Raw genomic sequence first — 19,820 nt, forward strand, 5'->3', positions numbered from 1 at the left:
AGAGTCATATCCTTTTCTAATAAACAGGTAATCTAGTAAGTAAGAGGTTTCTCTGAGTTCTGTGAGCTGCCCTAGCAAATTCGTCGAACCGGAGTAGAGAGTCTTGGGAACCTCCTACTGACAGCCAGTTGCTCAGAAGCATAGGCGACAACCCAGACTTGCTGTTGGCACCTGCAGTGGGGGCAGTCTTGTGGGGCTGAACCCTTAACCTGTGGGGTGTGATGCTGTCTCTGGGTACATAGTGTCAGAATCGAGTCGAATTGTAGGACACCCAGCTGGTGTCCCAAGAATTGCTTGTTGGTGTGGGGGACTCCCCCGACCCCCAACCCCACACACATTGGAATTGGTACCAGAACCTAGGAACAAACTGTGAAAGATAAGCGTCTTAGCTTGGGTTCCCATAACAAAATGCCATAGCGTGGGTGACTTAAACAACAGAAATTTATTTTCTCACCATTCTGGGGGCTGGAAGCCTGAGAGCAGGATGCCAGCATGGTCAGGTTCTGGCGAGGGCTCTCTCCTCAGCTTGCATAAGGTCCCCTTCTCACTGAGTCCTCAGATGGCGGGGTGTGTGTATGCGTGTGAAGAAACAGAAAGAGAGATCTCTTCAACTTCTGATGAGGCCACAGTCCTATCTGATTTAGGTTCCACCATTATGACTTCATTTTCACCATAATTACTTCCTAAAGACCTTGTGTCTGGACATGGTCACAATGGGGGTCAGGGCTTCCATTATATGAACTGTGGGGAGACAGAATTCAGTCCATAGCAATAAATAGAGAGCAAATAAATAGAAACAAAGGTTTGGCATTTCTCTTTATCATTTCCTTTCTTCCTGACTTTACTGTCTCGCTCTTTGTCTAGCTTCTTGAGCAAGCAGCTCGTTGGTTTCTAATTTTTCTTTTTAGATAAGTATATTGAAGGTATCTTTCTTCGAAGTATTGTTTAATTCCATCCACCAGATTTTGTCACGTAGTGCTTACAGCTATAATATTTCCTAAGTTCCATATGAGATGCCTTTCAACGCAAGGTTCTGTAAGTTCCCGGCCATTATTATTATTTTCTCATCTGTCGCTCCTTTTACAAGTATGTAATGTTCCTCCTTGTCACCATGTTGGTTTTGTCTGGAGCCTTACCTCCAGATTTCTATAGATATACTTGTTTATTGACAAGTAAAGGACAAAATGAGGAAATATCTTTGCTATATATAAGCGTGGTATCAGTCTACACTCCTGGGACAGTGTAGACTTCTAATCTGTCACTTATCCACCTTTGTGAAAAGGAATTCTAATATTGGCTCACTGAAGTCATTTTGGTCAACAGCAGAGGAAATTGATAATATGTATGTTTTCATCAGTCAGATAGTCCACGTTGTGCTGTATTCACAACAAACTCCTAAGTCTCAGCTAAAAATAACCAAGGTTTATTTCTCGAACATGCTCCATGTCATCAGGGGCTGGCTCTGTATTATCCTTGCTCAGTCTGGAGGATTGAGTAGATGGCAGCTAAAAGATGCTCGATCCAACTTCTTGCACAACTGCCAGGCAGGAAAAACACACTCCCACTGTTTGCCAAAGGTTCTGTCTGGAAGAGACAACCTCACTTTTGCTCAAGTTTCATTCGCCAAAGGCTCACAGAGTCACCTCTGACTTTAAGGGGCCAAGAAGATACATCCCTTCTGTGGGCCAGAGAAGAGCCGACAATGTCTGGTGAACAGCAGTAATAATAACTATACACTGTGCTCTATTGTGCCTTCCAAAGCTTATTTTTGCTTTTTGTTTGTTGATTTTTCAAAAATTCCCTTCAGTTATGTGAGTTACCATAAATCCTTCTAGTCAATTTCTTTAATAAGAAAACTGAAGTTAGCCAGAGTTAGCTTCTTTCGCTTAAAAAAAAAAACTATCTAAGGCATTAGATTTGGCGTTATAAATGTCACTGAGCGGCTTATGAAAGTGAACTTCAGTTTTTACACCTTGGGCTGGTTTTGAAGAAAGGGTACACACCGATTTTTCAAGGATAAGGTTTTAATAGGAAAAGAAGCAGGGCATGGCATGAGCCAATATTTAGGTCCAAATAATTATTGGTGGCTGCAGCATGTCAGGCAGGGAGCCAGCTGTTTTTGCATATGCTCTCTAAGTCAAATTAATTCTTTATAAAAACAATATGAGGTGAGTCTTACTATTCATCACTTACATATGCAGAAACTGAGGGTCAGGGAGGTGAAATTACCTGTCCGAAAGTCACTTAACTAGCAAATGATGGCTTTGTTTCAACTCCATCATCTGATCAGGCAGAGGTGAAAGAGAAGAATGCAATGTGTGCTTTTGGGTAGTGGGTACCGTTCGGTTTGGCAGGACTGTGGGATACATGCAAGGCGGAGGGGCCCTTGAGTGCTAAGGCAGAGAGTTGGAGTCTATCAGGTAGGCAGTGAGAGGAAGGTTTCTGCATCAGAGAGGGCACTGGTGGAGCCATGCCTCAGAAACATTGATCTGCTATTGTCCTCTACGATGAAGAGAAATGAGGCACGCTGGAGGCCTGGAGACCAGTTGGAGGAGCATTGTAAAAACTCTCATAGGCCTGAATGGGCATGGGTGTTGGCAGTGGAAAAAGAAAAAAGTATTCTATCGAGTCTCCAGACGCCCAGGGAATTGCTGAACGAAGTCTGAGTTCTCCCTATGTAGATAGCTCCTACTTTTCATTATAGGTTTCTCAAGAACTTGCTCCCAGAAAAAACCTGGATGGAGAACAAAACAGGTAAGTGCCCAAGTGAGAAATCTACAAAGCTCCTCTCCCCAAAAATCACCTCTTCCCCATCAGTTGTGGGACCTATCATTTCACCAACGGGGTTCCGTTCTTTCAAGAGTCTCTTATTTAAGTAGGACTATCTGTGGACGAGAGGGAGAAGGGACACTGGGAAGTGTCCTCATTAGCAGCATCCAGGCAAGTAACATAAATGTATGAGGGCACTCTGGGGGGGCACCGTGACGAACAGGGCACATGCTCCATGTCAGGGGGGCCTCTCGGTTCTGGCTGAGGGGCCCAAAGTTGCTGGATCTACTATTTCAGCAGAAACCTCATAGCCAAATTTTTTGGGAAAGTCCTCAATTTTACACCACTGCAACCAGTTTCAACTTTTTAATATCACTGCGCTGGCCACATTCAGCTCTTAATTTGTTAGCAGTTTGCCACCTCTAGGTTAAATGTTAGTACCATTTCATCAAAACCTTTCCAAATTTGAAAGCACATCTTTAGTAAAACTAGCTACAGAGCAAGTTCATTTGGATTGCCCAGAGCGGGGATAGAGAAGTCCGGGAGCTGGGCAGGGACTGTCAGGAGGCCCCTGGACCACGTGCTGGGCATCCTGGTGCCTTAGCTTTGAAAGGGAGATGGAAGACAGCAGTGACAATATTTGCTGCAACCGGGCCCTCCTGGGCGACCACCCAGAGCTGGGCTTGGAGCCGAAGGAGGGATGGGCAAGCTGTGCTGCTCCCAGCTCCAGTTGGCCCCTTCCCATTAACATTACAGGAGTGCAGTTGCGTGGTGTTTGAAAAAGCATCCCTAGTTCCACGAAACGATTTACAGGACACCAGACTCTGCATTTCAGAGGTCTCCGGTGTACCATAAAAAATATATTCTAAAGGAATAATCTTTATCTGAGCTGAAGCTGCAGTGAAGGAAGCTCACGTCCAGCTGAGAGCAGCCGTGAGCTTCTGTTCACTCAGGGAAAAGTCTGTGTTCATGTTATTGGAGCAACAGTTTTTTCTCTCTTTGGCACTAGGTATCTAGTTAATATTTAGACACTATATACATTTTCTTTCAACTGTTGTCCCTTGCCGGGGTCCCGCCCCGGCGGAGTCCAGGTTCCTGAGGGATGGACGGCGTCGGCACGATGAGGGAGGGGGCAAATAAAGGGGACGTGAGACTTGGGTTGGTGTTAGCAAGTCCGACTTTACTGTGCACAAGTGTCGTTTATATATTTTTCAGGATTAGTACAGAAATAGTTTTACAAATATTCTCAGAGAGATAAGGAAGTAAGAAATGAGCACAAGAATATTTATTAGCATTCCATTCTATAGAGCATAAGGTTAATGATCGTCTTCTCTGCAATTAACTAGTGTTTGTTGTCTCTAAGCTAAAGGAGATAGGTACCTAGGCATCTGTTGTAATTCATGGTAAAGTTAAATCAAAGAGAGAAGGTCCAGGCCTCCGGACAGGACAGCAGTCCGTCTGGTTACATCCTGGTGGAGCCATCCCTGCCTCCCTCAATCATTTATGCCATTAGTGTAGATGGTTAATGGGAACAAAAGGCGACTCCAGGGTGTCTTATCCCCAGGGCTATCTGTATTCTCAGCGGGCAGTTAAACATCTTTACTTTTTCGCGCCCTTTAGGGGGTGGAAGCATTCCTTTGTCTTTTAGATTGTAGAGCTAATGGTCCCTTAAGTACACTGCCGAGAAAGTATCATATTGTTAGTAAAATAAAGGGCTGAAAAGCTAAACTAAACTATATATCTTCAAGAATAAAAAAGAGAAATAAGTATACACATAACCTTGATAGAAAGCATGCATATAATTCAGAAAATATCGGGGGTGTTGGCCGGCCATCCTTCACCGAGGGGCATTCTTGCACCCCTCGGCCCTTCTACTCACCAATTATTTATTATTTATTGCTTTTAGGAGAAAACCTCTATAACATTTTAACAGAAAGCAGAAGGTCAAGAATAATATATAGATACTTCTTGATCAACCAATTAACCAACAAACTTAGAAGGACGATGCATATGTATATTTAGAGAAAGAACTGGAGGGAGAAGGAAACATTAACCAGATGGAGGCCATAAACCTAATTCGACATCTTATCTGGGCAGGATTCCTTTCTGATTGTCTCAAATGGGACTGTGTGCTCCTCCATTAATTAACTGAAAAATATCTTGAAAGTTACCTGCAGGTGGTCACATTCTCTTACTATATCTAATTTTCCCAGGAGGTAGTGCCTCCCAAGCAGCCACCCAAAGGAGTGAAAACTGGAGGTTAAGAAAGGAAAAGGAATGAAGGGCAATTAGAAGCAGCACAGGTTTCAGAACTATGTGAGGGGCTGGCCGGTTATTCTTCACCAAGGGGCGACCCTGCACCCCTCGGCGTTAATCGGCTGGACCCTGTCAAACAGCCGATCAAATGATGTAGCCACGGCTCCCAGCAGTCCCTGTTATGTGATCAAACAAAACTGGAGATGCCAACCACATCAGCCCTGTAGGTGAAAGCAGACCCTCCAGGCACCCAGCTGTGGCTAGCAGGGTAAACAGGACTCACTGGAGCCAGCCTCTGGGAAAGACTGGCGCCATGTGCATGCAGGGCCAGCCCCTGCCCCCAGGAAGCAGAGTTCGCTGGAGTGCCTCAGTTGACCGCTCTGCCTCTTCCTGCCATTCCAGCCTCGCATTTCCTCTACCTCCCTGTGCAAAAGGAAACAGGAAGCAAAGTGTAGTCTTGAATGTTCCAAAGCCTTATGATGTTTACCATTCCCCCCAGGAGAGGAAGGTGAGGGCCGGAAATCTCTCTGCAAAGAAGATACTTTTTTTTTTTAATTCAATGAAGTGACGCACAGACACAGCAACACAACTTCTCTCTGCTTATAAGTTGTTAAGAGTGATGATAGTCTCAGTCTATTTTAGTCCAGGGAAATCCGAACTCCTTTAGCCGCAATGGCCCCCAAGGGGCGCATGTGCATCTGTGGTTCAGGGTGTCCAGGAGGAGACAGCCTCTCCTTTTGGAGCAAAAAGCATAGTCAACCGGTGGCGGGACAGAGGCAAAAGCTCTAGGGCAAGGAAATCTGGGGGTTTGTGTCAAAGCTCCACCAATCAGGAGCTTCAAGCTAAGATGGGGAGGCTGGAAAGATGGAAGTTGGCATGGGAATCCTGGTATGGACAAGAAATTCCTCCTGGGTCAAAGGCAGGAGGATGTCCAGGAAGGGAGAAGGGCGGGTCATGGATGGACCGAGTTTGCTTGGAGTCCCATGAGAAAAGGGGAAGCGAGAGCTCACCACCTTGTGGCCCCCAGCTTCCTGGTGTGCGGCTCTGGCGGCAGGTGTGGGGCTCTAGTCTCTGAAAGTATTGGGAGAGGGAAGGAGAAACTGGCGTCCCAGGCTCCCAGGGGAGGGGAAGCACGCGGGGTTGGGCGGCAAACCCCTCCAGCGTGAATGCGTTGCGGGGCGGGGGGCGGGATGGGGGGGCACGATCTCCGCTTTGCCAGGTGCCCCAGCCCTAGCGCACGCCTCCGTTCCGCGTCCCAATCCACAGGCGCGCGCGAGGCGCACTCACCCTTCTCTCGGCGACGCGCGGGGCGCGGCGCGCGGCGCGCGCACGGGCCCCTCCGCGGCCCCTCCGCCTCCCCTCCGCGCCTCTCCTCTCTTCCGGCAGAAAGTTAGCAGTGGGGAAGGAACTCGGGGCTGCAACAGCGCGCGGCTTCAGCCTCTGCAGCAGGAGCCGCGGCGGAGCCGGGAAGCGGGGGCGCTGCAGACGGAACAGGTGCAGCCGACGGGTCAGTGCGCCCCCCTCGGGGGTGGTGTAGGGCCACCCGGACTCCGCGGGAAGAGTGGGGAGTGGGGCCATGCAGCCGGGCTCTCCCCTGGCGCAGCGGGACAGCGGCCAGGGCCGGGGGTGCATTGGAGTCGCTTCACGCAGCCGGGGCGCCTGGGCGGCGGCGGCGGCTGAAACCATGTCCGGGCAGCGCCGGGGGCTGCTGCCGCGAGCCGGGAGCCGCGGTGGCCCCGTGGCCCGCACCTCCTCCGCCTCCGCCTCCAACTCTCACCGCGCCGCTGCCGCCCAGCGCCTCTGCTAAGTGGCCGCCGGCGAGCAAGTTGCTTTTTCTGTGCACCTTGTCCCTGTCCGTCACCTACCTGTGCTACAGCCTCCTGGGCGGCTCGCGCTCCCTGCAGTTCACCCTGGCGCTGCAGGAGCCGCCGCGCGCCGCCGCCGAGCCGCCGCGCGCCGCCGCCGAGCCCCCGCCGAGCCCGCCGCCACCCTCTCTGCTGCCGCCCCCCGTGCACCTCAGCACCCCCTCGCAGCCGCCCGCGCCGACGCCGGACAACGCGAGCCGCGGGGAGCCCCCGGAGCCCTCCGAGCAGCCCGCTGCCCCCGGGGCCGACGGCTGGGTGTTGGCAATCGGCGGCGGGGGCGCTCGGGACACCTGGCTCCGGACCCCGCTGGCCCCTGGCGAGATGATGACTGCGCCGAGCGCGCTGCTGGAGTGTGAAGCGCAGGAGACCAGCACCACCGACGAGGAGCTCGCAGGCCTGAGAGCGGCCAACGGGAGCATCGAGAGGCGCGGCGCCCTCAGCACCCCCGACTATGGGGAGAAGAAGCTGCCACACGCACTCGTCATCGGGGTCAAGAAAGGAGGCACCCGCGAGCTGCTGGAGGCGATCCGAGTCCACCCGGACGTGCGGGCCTGCGGACCGTGGGCATAGAGCCACACTTCTTCGACAGGAACTACGAAAAGGGGCTGGAGTGGTACAGGTAGGACTCTGGGCTTGGCGCAGGGGATAGATGGGTGGGGAAGACCCAGAGGGAAAGCTGCGGCTTCCCACGCCCTTGGATATCCAGGCACTTCCCCGAGAACCCTTCGCCCCACGAGGGCTCTGCGGACCCTGGCGGGCCTGCTCGGGGGAGCGCGGAGAGGACTGGAGGCTGGCCAGGGATTGCTGTATTTCAGGGTTAGGGGAGCTGGTGTCACACTGCCCTGCCTGCCTCAGGCTCCTCACCCAGGGAGGTGCTTTCTGAAGCTGCCTAGCTCCACGCCTGGGAATCCCCAGCCCAGGTGCCCGCGGGGTGTTTCCCAGCCTGGGCTCTTGTGGGGCTCTGCGCTGCTGCGTTGGGGACGCTAAGGCATGAAGCAGGATAGCTAGATTGACTGAAGGGCTTTGAGATCTCCTGGAATCTCTCAAAATCGCCCTCAAACGTATTTGCGTGTCTGGAATCCGACTTTAGTATTTTCAGGTTAGAGCAAAATGAACAGGGAACAGTTAAAAAGATGATGCTGGCGAGTTTTGGCTTGCTAGAAAAGACTGAGGATGTTCCCCATCTCCAGCAACCCTGGGTTGCTTTGGCATCAGGAGCATCAAGGTCTGCACGACAGTCGGTGCCCTAAGAGTTTTTACATCCTGCACCCCTGCCCTTTCTTACCGTCGCCTCCTTGGCAACAGATTAGAGCTTCTGTCTTGTGAGATGTTCATCTCCCTTGTCTTCCACCGTCTCCCAGCGGTGAGGGAAAGGAGAGGAGAGTAGAAAGTTAAGTGCAGGTAAAATAACTTAGTGATCCGGCTTTCTTGCCCGCCATAACATTTAAAAAACACTGGAGCAGATGCCCAAAAGGCAAACCTCCTTTACTCCCCACCCCTTTTTAGCTCTTTCTGAAAAACATCTGGATGGCTGGTCCCATCTCTGTTGCGTCTCAGTAATTAATTGGAATTGTCAGACAAACACAGGCTTTGTCAGCTAAAGTGGTATTATCATCTTCACAAGGCCAATAGGTAAAATAAGGATTGTTTCCTGACGAGTTGCCTTGCTGTTGAAGAGATGTGCTTTCTAAGTTTAAATTGCAGCCTGCGACAGTTTTAGAAATAACCTGACTTCAGAAATATATAGTAAATGTGTATTATATAATAATACATATTGCTGTATGTGTGTATTATATAACATCTATTATATATGAATATATAATATGTATTGATTGATTTCTTCCGCTTTAGAAAATACGCCTTATGCTTTCAAAGCTTGAGAAAAAGTACACTTAGGCATAAACATTCCAGCAGGTTAAATGGAAACAGCAAACGTGTCTGTTAATGTCTCGTCTGTTTCAACAGACGAGTTGCAACATTTTAGGAGGCTTCAAACAGCCCCTTCCTATCAAAACAGAAACCAGTCAATGCCTGCTTGAACTGGAAAATCAGTATTTATAACATTGCAAGTCATGGCTTCGAGTTTGCGATTATAATTAAAAAGGTGTCAGGATGATTAATGCAACAACAGCAAACCAGAGAAGGAAGGGGATGTTTGGGAAGGTTTCGGTTGTTTAATTGTTGGTTGTAGGAATGTTCTGATTTCTGCTGTGGGGCAGCTTCAGCCCTATGAGGGTCACTGTGGTCTTTTCCAGTTCTAATTTTAAAGCTGTGTATCTTGTGAGAAGTGTCAGATGCCATTTGGGGGAAAGGAAGGCCTGAAGATCAGACCTTTCCAACGTGTGTTGTGTTGCTTTGTGGCAGCTGGAAATAGAGATGGGGGTGTTTGACTCAGGTGACTTAAAATAACGTTGATGACGTGTGCGTGGTGGAGTGCGTGTCAGGAAGTCCCATCGTAGGGTCTGGAGAATTTTCTGAATGAAAGGATAGAAGATGCCAGATTTTCTCATGTTGTTTTACACTGTGGCTGGGAAAGGAAGGTATGAACCGGCCTCGCTGTCATGACATGGCTACTGACGATGTCATTCCAGCTCGGTGGTACTCTCAGCCATCACTTGTGGTATTTGGACCTTGTGGTATTGCGTGTCAGTATTTGGTAGCCACCTGTAGAACTGTTCCACTGGAGAGGTGTGGACAGAACTGGATCCTCTTGATCCTCACTTCAGAGGACCATGCGGTGTCTCTGTGTCCTTGATCTGCTACGCCAGTGACTTGCCTGTGGGAGACCCTTATGCTCAGTGGTGCCGATTGGAAGTGCGGGAGGAGAATCTGTCTAACATAGAGGTAATCATTAGCCACCCAAACCTGGCTGTTGAGAAGACTCCCAGAAACCCGTTGGACCTGCAGGAGCCGAGTGGGCTGGCACTGGCCTTGGACCGCTCTCCAGCCTTATGAGGGACAGCAGTGCTTTGAGGACATTTGTGGGAATTTTACTTGCTGCACCTCTTCAGGCTCCTCTCTCTCCCATGTAGGAAGAGGGGATGACAACCTCACTCTATTGTAGAAAAGGAAACAGTGGCATTGATTCAAACCAGTAACAGAAACCCTTCCTCTTGGTTCCCTGGTGCAACTGCATCTTTTCAGTGGTGGCATCGCTACTTAAATGGTTATACCACGTATTCTGCCTGAAATCTTACTCTACTGTTTAACTGGTTAGAGATCCACAGGTTAATTAAAGGCTTTGATTTCCCCCCATATATTTATTTTGTTTTTGTTTTTCTTTTCAGCGTGTTTCCCAATAGCCTACTAATTCTGCTAGTGTTTCTGTTCTGGTTGTGTTTTCAGCAAGAGGGAGAGCGAGAAGAAATTGGGGCTGCTCTCGGCACAGCTGGCTTGGGGTTTCCTCATATCCAACTAGGCAGCCCTAGCAGTTTTATTTCTGGTGTTCCTCAGGCTGTATCTAAATCTGGGTTTTGCTTTCTCCTGTGCTGTTGATCTAACGTGAGTCAAAGACACATCTGAGATGAGAACATGTGCATTGGATTTTCAGGGCAGGGTGGACTGATGGATTAGGATGTGTGTGTTAAAGCTATGGAGAAGCAAGCCTCACTTGGTGGATGGACAGAGGCCAGTGATTAATAAGTGGGAGTAGATTAAACCCTCCACTCCTTCCTCTGTCCACCCCCCAAATAAAAGGGTAAAGCCAGAACACACCTTTCAGTATGAGCTGATACACTCTGGCTGGGCAGAGACCTGAACTCTCCTAAGGGATGGGACCTTGTGGCAGGCCAACTGGCTGCCACAGCAGAACTCATCAAAGTGACAGAGACGACTCGAGCTGTGGCCTCCCTCGTGGTTTACAGACTGAACAGTAACCGTGACCACTTTGCTCTGGGAGCCACTCAGCTCCAGGGTGCTGAGAAGGGACCCTCCACGGTTTCCAGTTGTCTGCAGTGGTAGCAGTTAATAGGCAGGTCCCATTGGCTGGGGGAAAATAACTCAGGAAAACAGCTTCAGTCATGCTCATGCCACACAGAGGAAAGTGGTCAGCAGCGTTATTCGCATGTGGTATTTGGAGAGAATGAAAGAGGACAATGGAAAGGCACTGGCATTGATTGAATGCCTGTGATTGTGGTGGTTGGTGCTTCACAGACATGTTATCACATCGGGGTGTCATGATGAGGCTGTGAGTTAAACAGCAACATTCCTGGTTTACACTCCAGGTGGCTCCCAGAGGGTGAACCACTGGCTGAAGGTTGCTCAGCTGGTCAGTGGTTGAGTTGACCACATCTGTCCAATTTCAGAGTGCTGGTTTCTTTCCCTGTGCCACGCTGCCGCACAGAAAGTACTAGAATGTGTTTTCCTTCTTTCATTCAACAAACACTTAATAACGTTTACCATGTGCCCAGTACTGTTTCAGGTACTGGGGATAAAGTGGAGAAGAAGACAGAGGGAGGACCTGTTCTTGTGGAAATGGCATCTTTTAGTAGGGCGTTAGGGGAGACAGCAAACAAATGAGTCGTTCTTTTAACCTTTTTAATGTGGCTGTGGAAAACTTAAAATGACACTTGTGACTCCCATTGCATTTCCACTGGGCAGGGCTCCTGTAGAGCAGTGCTTTTTAAACTTGAAATGCACATGGATCACCTGGGGTGTTGTTAACATGCAGATTCTGATTCAGCAGGTCTGGGGAGGGGCCTCAGACTCTGCGTTTCTAACTTCCCAGTTGATGCTGACGCTGCTGATCCCTGAACCTCACTTTGAGAAGCAGGAGTCTAGAGAGTAATTGGGGTGTGTGTGTGTGCATGCACAGATATTATTTTGAGTCAAATGGTTAGGGGAAACCTCTCTGGGGAGGGGATGTAAATGAAGTGAAAGAGTAAGATCCTTCCATGTGGAGATCTAGGTGGAGAGGTTTCCAATAGAGGGAACAGCAGGCACAAAGGCCCTGAGGTGGAAGCAGGCCTTATGACCTTACAGAGTGTTCTTTCATTATTTCAAAAGCAAGGTGTTTGTAGCTGGACAAAATTGGGTTTTGCAACTTACTAGTTAGATGATCTTGGTTGGATAACTGATTTAACATCACTCATTTTCAGTTTATCTGAGAATAATTCCTTCCTTGCAGGACTGTTGAGAGGAATAAATGAAATAATAAAAGTGAAAGTATTTTCTAAGCAAAAAGTGAGTATCCTAGACCAAAAATCCAAATGGACTCAACTACTGGGTTTTTCCATTTCTCAAATCCTTTTGGTCTCATATGCCTTACCTTCTGTCACAGCTGTCTTAATACTGAGAGAAGAGTCTGTTATTGGGGGTGTTTTTAGGAAAAGTCTAATAATGATTGGCTTTGCAGTCTACATCTGCTTAACCTCTTAAACCAAGGGTCACCAACTCACATGCCTTCTGGGCCCACAGCGATTGTATAAATGAGTGAAACAGACCAGGTGGGGAGAAACTGGGACGCACATGCTGTCTAAAGGGGCAGCTACTCTTTTCCATGTGCAAATGTGGCATCAGGGTTATCAGATCTTCCACTTGGTAAGAGAAACTGGAAATCCAGTTTTTGATGTGAAATTATCTGGTGTTTAATGTTGGCAACAGATGGAAATTTCTTCTGAGCACAGTGTGGGCCAGCACTGCCGACAAACAAAACCCACCTGTGGGCTGGGTACAGCCAGCCGGCTACCAGTCTGTGACTCTGGCTTAAACTCATTTCGGAAAGTAACTGGCACACCCGTACCCTTTGTGGTTGTCAGAATTGTGGCTTCTGTGTGCTATTTTAGGTTAGAGTTTTCCTCCTTTGCAGATTTTGCAAGAGCGTGGGGCAAATACCTCCCAGATACATTGCAACAACAGCAAAAGGAGCTGGGTAGAAAGAGGAACATTGAGGGAGAAAAGGACAATTCCCCCCAAAATTTCCCATTTGTTCCCAATGAACATTTTCCAGAAGTCGAGAAAATTTTCAGCTTTTCACTCATTAATGAGGCAGTCCCCTATTTGATCCATATTGATAAACTATACTTATATAATAGGTTCTGGTCAGGTGGTTTGAGTAAGACATGAGAGTTAGAAAAATTGGGTTCTGGCTTTGCCTTGCCCCATCCTAGTTCTGTTGGGCATCGGGTTACTTATATTAAATTGTTTCTTTCTGTCCTTTTCTTTTCTTTTCATCTTTTTTTTTTAAAATCCCTGTTTCTTTTCTGATGAGGTTGTATTGTCTCCGTAGGGCCCATTCGCCCACTAGAATGCTTTGGTTCTGGAGCAGACGTCTGTGTTAGACCCTTCAGAGGAAGCACGAGAGCACTGTAGGAGCAACATTATTTGGAGCCTGTTTTTGTATCTCTGAGTCAGAATCCACTGCATCCTCCTTGTGTGACCTTAGACAAGTTACTTACTATCAGCAAGCCTCCATTTTTTTGTCTGTAGAATGGGCTCAGTGTTACTTACTTGCAAGTGATTATGTGAGGGTGAAATGAAGCGGCACTTAAAAAGTGTCCCCACGCAGATTGTGTGACATGATAAATTTCTTCTTCTCCTTCTCTCCTCTCTCTCTCTCTCTCCTAATTTTCCTTTTCCTTTGCTTTTCTCCTTCATTTTCCTTCAATTCCTTCCTTTTATCCTGCCTATCAGTACGGAGGGCCCTACAGAGAAAGCTGTAATGCATTTTTCATTAACAAATTGTCTTTCATTTCAAGATTATGTCTGAATGAGGGATTTCAAACCCTGAAGTGACTCTTAAGTAGCTCTCCAGAGAATAATCCAAACCGATTCCAGAATTTGGTCTACTGTGACATGAGCCGAAGGAGGAGAAGAGCCTGATTTCCTGGGGTACCTGCAGCCAGACTTCTCCACTAAGGGGATGGGGGAATGGAAGGGGGCAGGCTCTCGGGGCTTTCCTGCTCACATTTTCTTGAGCCCACAGTAGGAATGGAGGCCGCCTGCAGTGGAGAGGGACTGAGGCATTTAGAATGCCGAGGGCATGCTTTGCCTTCCATTTTTCTGCAGAGCTGAAGGCACTGGAGAAGGCAGGACTGTTCGAGAAGATCCCGCCAAACTCCCTACGTTGCGATTTGGCCACTTTCCCTGGAGTTCTCTGGCCATCAGAACATGATTTAATTATTTTAACTTTTGTAAATCATACCAGGCATTTTTAGTTTTAAATTGAGTCAGGAGAGGGGCCTTGAGACTTTAGGTGAATGAGAGATTGCTAGGGTTGTGCGTTAGAAAGTTTTAAAGGTTTTGGGTTTGCATAATGGATGCTATTTCTGAAACTGATTGAACCACCGATCTTTCAAGTCATCTCTTGATTCCATTGGTTTCTGCGGCTTGACAAGCTCCTCTATAACTGTTTTGGGAATTTCAGTCTGAAATTATAATTCACTAAGGGAGCTTTTCAGCCCATCTTGCCATTAATTAAAAGCAAGCGGTTGGTTAGGGTTGCCTGCCTTTACTTTTTTTTTTTCAATCTTTATTTAAGAATGTGTAAAGCATATTTACAGGGAAACAAAGCAACACATCAATTAGGCAATACTTTTTTGGTTGTGAATGATAGAAATTGAGCTTAAATTATTATAAATGAAAAAAGATGTTTTATTGGCTTATGTAATTAGGAAGTCTGTGGGGTAAGTGGCTTCAGGAAAAGCTGAATCCAGGGGCTTGAGTGATTTGACAAGGTCTCTGTCTCTTTCCATTCTTTGCCGGGTTTGTCTCTACCTTGCCTCATTCTCAGATAGGTTATCTCACTACATTTTAGGCAAGATGGTAAGCAGGAACCAGATACAAACATTATATGTTTATTTAATTCTTTTGGAAGTAATATATATTTTTTAAATTGAGAGGTTTATACTTTCCCCCAAATTACAGAATTGTTAAACCTCATTATGGAAGTCTCTAGTGTATTGTTTTCCTTCTGCATTGTGTTGAATTGTAAATGCTATTAAAAATTCCAGAAATATAAAATTTTCTAAATTTTATAGTCTCTTTTCTTGGTCTCTTGAAAATTTGCAGCTAGCTCTATTCACGTAAAAATACCCTCAACCAAAAGCAGTAGTAAACCATAGAGAAGGAAATAACTTCTCCATTAAAAGACAGACGGCTCCACCACAAAGGCCCATATGAAATGACCACACATTCAAGCAAAGCTGAGTTCCCGAAGGCCAAGAAGATTCCATGATGGATTGCCTCTAAAGGAGAAGCGTAGACCCATATTTTCATGAGTACAGTTTTGCTGATCTAAAGATGTCTGGGCACACTGAACAAAGTACTTTACTTATAAATGTAAGTTCACATTTGTGATGTCTGATCACTGAGATACTTAATAATGAGGCTACATGAAACTTAGGGTAGATAAGTGATTTGGAAAAAACTTTTCTTAAGAGCTTCTGCAAGAAATTCCTGGAGATGCCTTTTGTCCAGGTTGGGTCATGTGCTCCTTCCTAAAGCTGTCGTTGTGTAGTACCCTCATCGGGCCTGGCTGATGTAGCCACCCCTTTGGCCTGGAGTTGTGGGGGGAGTAAGCAACCAGGGCTAGTCCCATTGAGACCATAGGGAATAGTTTCCCCATGAAGATGAGGTGTTCAAGGGTTCTGTTGCTAGAAGAAGTGGGGACCAGTCTAGCCACATGTTTATTAAACCTATAAAGATCTACTTTGGACAGGTGTATGAGCTCTCTGAGTATTTTAACCCAGAAAGAGGGACAAAGGGTTAATTTTGGGAGGTTCCATGCACTTGTTATTTTAGTTATTCATTCATTTATTTATTCATTAAACATGTATTGACTGTCAACTTTGTGCTGGGGCAGACATGAATCAGTCATGGCCGGTGATCTGAAAGAGCCTGTGGAGTGGAGAAACAGACAAGTGAATGGTTACCTCACAGAGTAATAAAAGTCCTGACACAGTGGGGTTTATTCCAGGAATGGAAGGATGGTTCAATCTTAGGAAATCTAATAATTTGACTTATAATTTGACTTATTCTTAATACGAGTAAATGAGAAAAATTCTGTGAATTATTTGATGGATGCTAAAACGCATGTGATTAAATTAGCACCTATTTCTAATTTTTAGAACACCTCCTAATAAAATGGGATCTTACCCAAAGCCAGCATCATCTTTTTTTTTTATTAATGTTATGATAGATTACAACCTAGTGAGATTTCAGTTGTACATTATTGTTAGTCATGTTGTGGGTACACCTCTTCCCCCTTTGTGCCCTCCCCCCACCCCCCGTTTTCCCTGGTAACCACCGATCAGATCTACTTGTCAATATGTTAACTTCCACCTATGAGTGGAGTCATATAGAGTTCGTCTAAGCCAGCATCATCTTTAATGGTGTAATACTAGAAACATTCCCATTAAATCCAGAGCAAGACTAGAATGCCCATTATCATCACTATTATTTACCATTGCTCAGTAATTAATAGATGATGCAGTTAGATACAAAAAAGAATAAGAAAGGGGGAGGTAGAATTATCGCCATTTGCCAGTAATTTCATTTCTTTTGGAAAATCTAAGATAAACAATCCCCCCATGAATCTATTAGAAACAATAATAGGGTTCATTAAGGACACTGATGAGGAAATACTATGCAAAATCTGTAGTTTTCCTATATGCCTACCCCAACCGTTTTGGGAATATAATGAGAGAAAATATTCTATTTATAGAACCAGCCAACCAAACAGAATAACTTGAAATATATTTAGCAAAAGTTGCAAGGGACTTGTAAGAACCAAATTTTAGTACTTTATGGAGGGGCATCAAAGAAAGGAGTAAATGGAAAGTGACCTCTTTCTCTTGGCTAGCATGACTTTTTTCCATCCCTCCCCCCTCCCCCTCCCTCCCTCCCTCCCTCTCATCCTGTCCCTGGTTCTTCCCTTCTCCCTCCCCCCTCCCTCCCCCCTCCCTCCCTCCTCCCTCCCTCTCATCTTGTCCCTGGCTCTTCCCTTCTCCCTCCCCCGTCCCTCCCTCCTCCCTCTCTCTCATCTTGTCCCTGGCTCTTCCCTCCTCCCTCCCCCCTCCCTCCTCCTTTGATTAGAGTTCTTTGCTGCTAAGTTGAGGGTGTGTTTGAGAGTGGTCTGAAAGTATTGGTTATATGAACGTGGCGAAAATGTTGTACTTCATGTATAGAATTCCCTTACTTTCCACATTACGGAGAGGATGGCAAGACAGCTGTTACTGTTTAGATTCATAAACAGTGGGGTGGGTGCTGATTGTTTTCTATCCCAAATTCAGGGGTGGTAGGACTGTGCCAAGATGTGGATTAATAGTTGAATTGGTGTAAATCAGTAAATTTAGATGCACTCCTGTTGTTGCAAAGCAAAAGTCCAGTCAGGGACAAGTGATGGTTATTTTCAACGGGACAGGGAGATGACGGTGTGGATGGGAAAGAATAATGGTGGTGGTGGTAGTGACAGCAGTGGTGATAGACACATATTGTATTCCTGTACGTGCGCCAGTCTCTGCTCCAAGCAGTGGAGTCATTCAGTCTTCAGAGGACCTGGTGAGATAGGCGCTGTGATTTTACAGGCGAGGGAGCGGAGGCACAGAGAGGTCAAGTAACTTGCTCGAAATGTGGAGTTGGGATTCAGACCCAGGTGTTTGGCCACAAACATGCAGCATTTCCTTTTATTTGTTTCAAATCTCTTTCCCACTGGAGGTGGTGTCTTCCAGCATCACAGGAGTGAATAATCTGCTGGCGTTCCCTTCTAGGAGCTTGTGATTTTCTGCATGCAGATGGACTGCTTGCCTACCAGATGGGCTAATTGAGGCGGTCTGGACCCAACAGCAAACTGTGGCAGTGGCTACCATTCTGGGACCAGGCTCATTCCCACTGTTCCCTTCTCCTGAAATACTCGGCCCCAGATCCTTAAACTACCCTCAGCTCCTTATCAGTCCTTCAGGTGTCGGCTCAAATTTCAGCTCCTGGAAGATACCTCTCCCAGTTACCTAAAGACCCTTTTCCACGTCTGAGCTTGTGATGCTGTTTTATTTTCTTCAGACCATTTGCTACTTTCCAAAATCATGCTACTTACTTACTACTTCCTCACCAGAAGGCAGATTACATGAGAGTGGGGTCTTGTCCACCTCGTTCCTTGCCGGTGCCCAGAACAGTGCTTAGCACCCAGCAGGCACTCCGTCATGGTAGTTTATTAATCACTAATTCTGAATCAATGAATTAATGAATGGAAGGAGGGCCTGCTGTGTGCTAACTTTTCTTGCAAAACTCCAGGCTTCTGAAAAGAAATGACACTCACGTTTCTTGGGAACTCTGGCTAAGAATTGTTGTCAGCTCTTTCACGTACTATTTTTGCAAGACTATTTTGGGTACAAGAAAGAGAAACCCACTCAAACAAACCATGTGGGCTCAACAGTCTCCCACAAGCTGCCTACCACACAGGACATCACCTCCTTTATTCCTCAGGACATCACCTCCTTTATTCCTCACTGCAGCCTCATGAAGTCGAGACTTTCTTATCCCAGTGTTACACAGAAAGTGAATGTGACCTGGAAGGGCGGGCAGGAGTCCCAGGGTCACACAGCAGGCTGGCACAAGCCAGGTGTCTTCACTGTAACGTGGCTTTTGGTTCCTGGCCTTTGTTGCTGATGCTGCCAAAGTTTTAGAAGAGTTCAATTGCTCCCGATAGACCATTATGCTCTAAGAGTGGATTATGTTTCTCTAAATGCGTTATCGAAATTACATAGTTGGCATTTAACAATCAAAACATTACGCTGAAGTCCGTGTTTGATATGTCACTCACTGTAGGTACAGGGGCACCCTTCCCGGTGCCTCCTGGCTGAGCCTTCTGCAGGGGGCTGGAGGGTTGGGTGTCGCTGGAGCTGAGGAAGTATTTGAGCCTAACTGCCTGAGCGCCTGTGTCACAGGGCAGTTGGACTGTTTAGAGCCATGTTGTGTTTTGAAAGAAAAAGCTGAACCTGAAGTCAGAATTAAGGCTTTGAGTCTGAGTTCTGTGTCTACCTTGCCTTGTGCACATAGATAAGTGTTCAGCCTTTGAGCTTTTGTTTTCTTATCTCTCAAACGGGAGTACCAGTCTCTAATAATTCCGTGGTACTTTTGCAAGGATAGAATGATGATGCTGTGCTGGGATCTGCTTTGTCTACGTCTGTTAGTTTTTATTAATCCATGCACGTTTTCGTGAATTCCCCCAGGTAACTGGTTTTCTGGAATATTGCCCTCCAGGGAGTACCTGAAATACAGGACGAGCATTCTTATCATAAAGTTAGATTAAGAAGTTTAATTTACAGAAACTATTACACACCATGGATATCAAACATCGTGAGGGCAGACTGCATAAAGATCCCGGAATTCTGGAGAACCTCTGTCTGCATCACTCTTTCACCCAGCTCAGGACCACTGATGCGTCATTCTTTTGTGCTGAAAACGTACAGAGCGGTGGGGTTTCTCATGTATGCCTCCAAAAAGAAATTCTTATTTTAAACAGTGCAAGATGTATTTTAGATCCTGTCTATCTTTCCATTGTCTGTGGCCGTGGGTCCTCTGATTCTCTCAGAAGGAGGACGGATGCAGGAACCGTGCATTGCACAATTTTCAGGACAGATTTCATTTCCAATGCTCACGTTCGCCGTAGGCTCACTTAGATTTCTTCTTGGTACCTTTACTTTTGAGTTGGAGGGTACCATCTATGTAAGAACACGTACATACCACGGTTAGAGCAATCCTACCTTCCCTTCAGTTTGCAGAAATCTCAGCTGTCTAGCAAAAAGGCATATGCAAATTGTGTTTTATTTTCAATGGCTAAAGATTGGAAACCGCCTCAGTATATATCAGTATGAGACTGGTTAAATAAATTATGGCATGTCCACAGAAGGGCTGCAATGCACTGTTCAAAGAATGGGACAGCACTGTGCTGATAGACATGAAGCGATCTCCGGGGTCCACTGTGGATGACAAAAC

The 19,820-nt window shown here is 46.7% G+C and overlaps 1 protein-coding gene across 1 annotated transcript in view; it reads left to right on the plus strand.

Annotated features, from left to right (window-relative positions):
• Positions 1 to 3,386: 3,386 nt before the first annotated feature.
• The window catches only part of LOC139040128 (heparan sulfate glucosamine 3-O-sulfotransferase 4-like), a 57,744-nt gene continuing 41,310 nt past the window's right edge, over positions 3,387 to 19,820 (plus strand). The window contains 3 exon segments of the mRNA XM_070484010.1: positions 3,387 to 3,473; positions 6,420 to 7,442; positions 7,445 to 7,509. Of these exon segments, the coding sequence (XP_070340111.1) occupies positions 3,387 to 3,473; positions 6,420 to 7,442; positions 7,445 to 7,509 (1,175 nt within the window).

This window comes from Equus asinus, chromosome 14 (genome assembly GCF_041296235.1).
Source record: "Equus asinus isolate D_3611 breed Donkey chromosome 14, EquAss-T2T_v2, whole genome shotgun sequence".
NCBI lineage: Eukaryota > Metazoa > Chordata > Mammalia > Perissodactyla > Equidae > Equus > Equus asinus.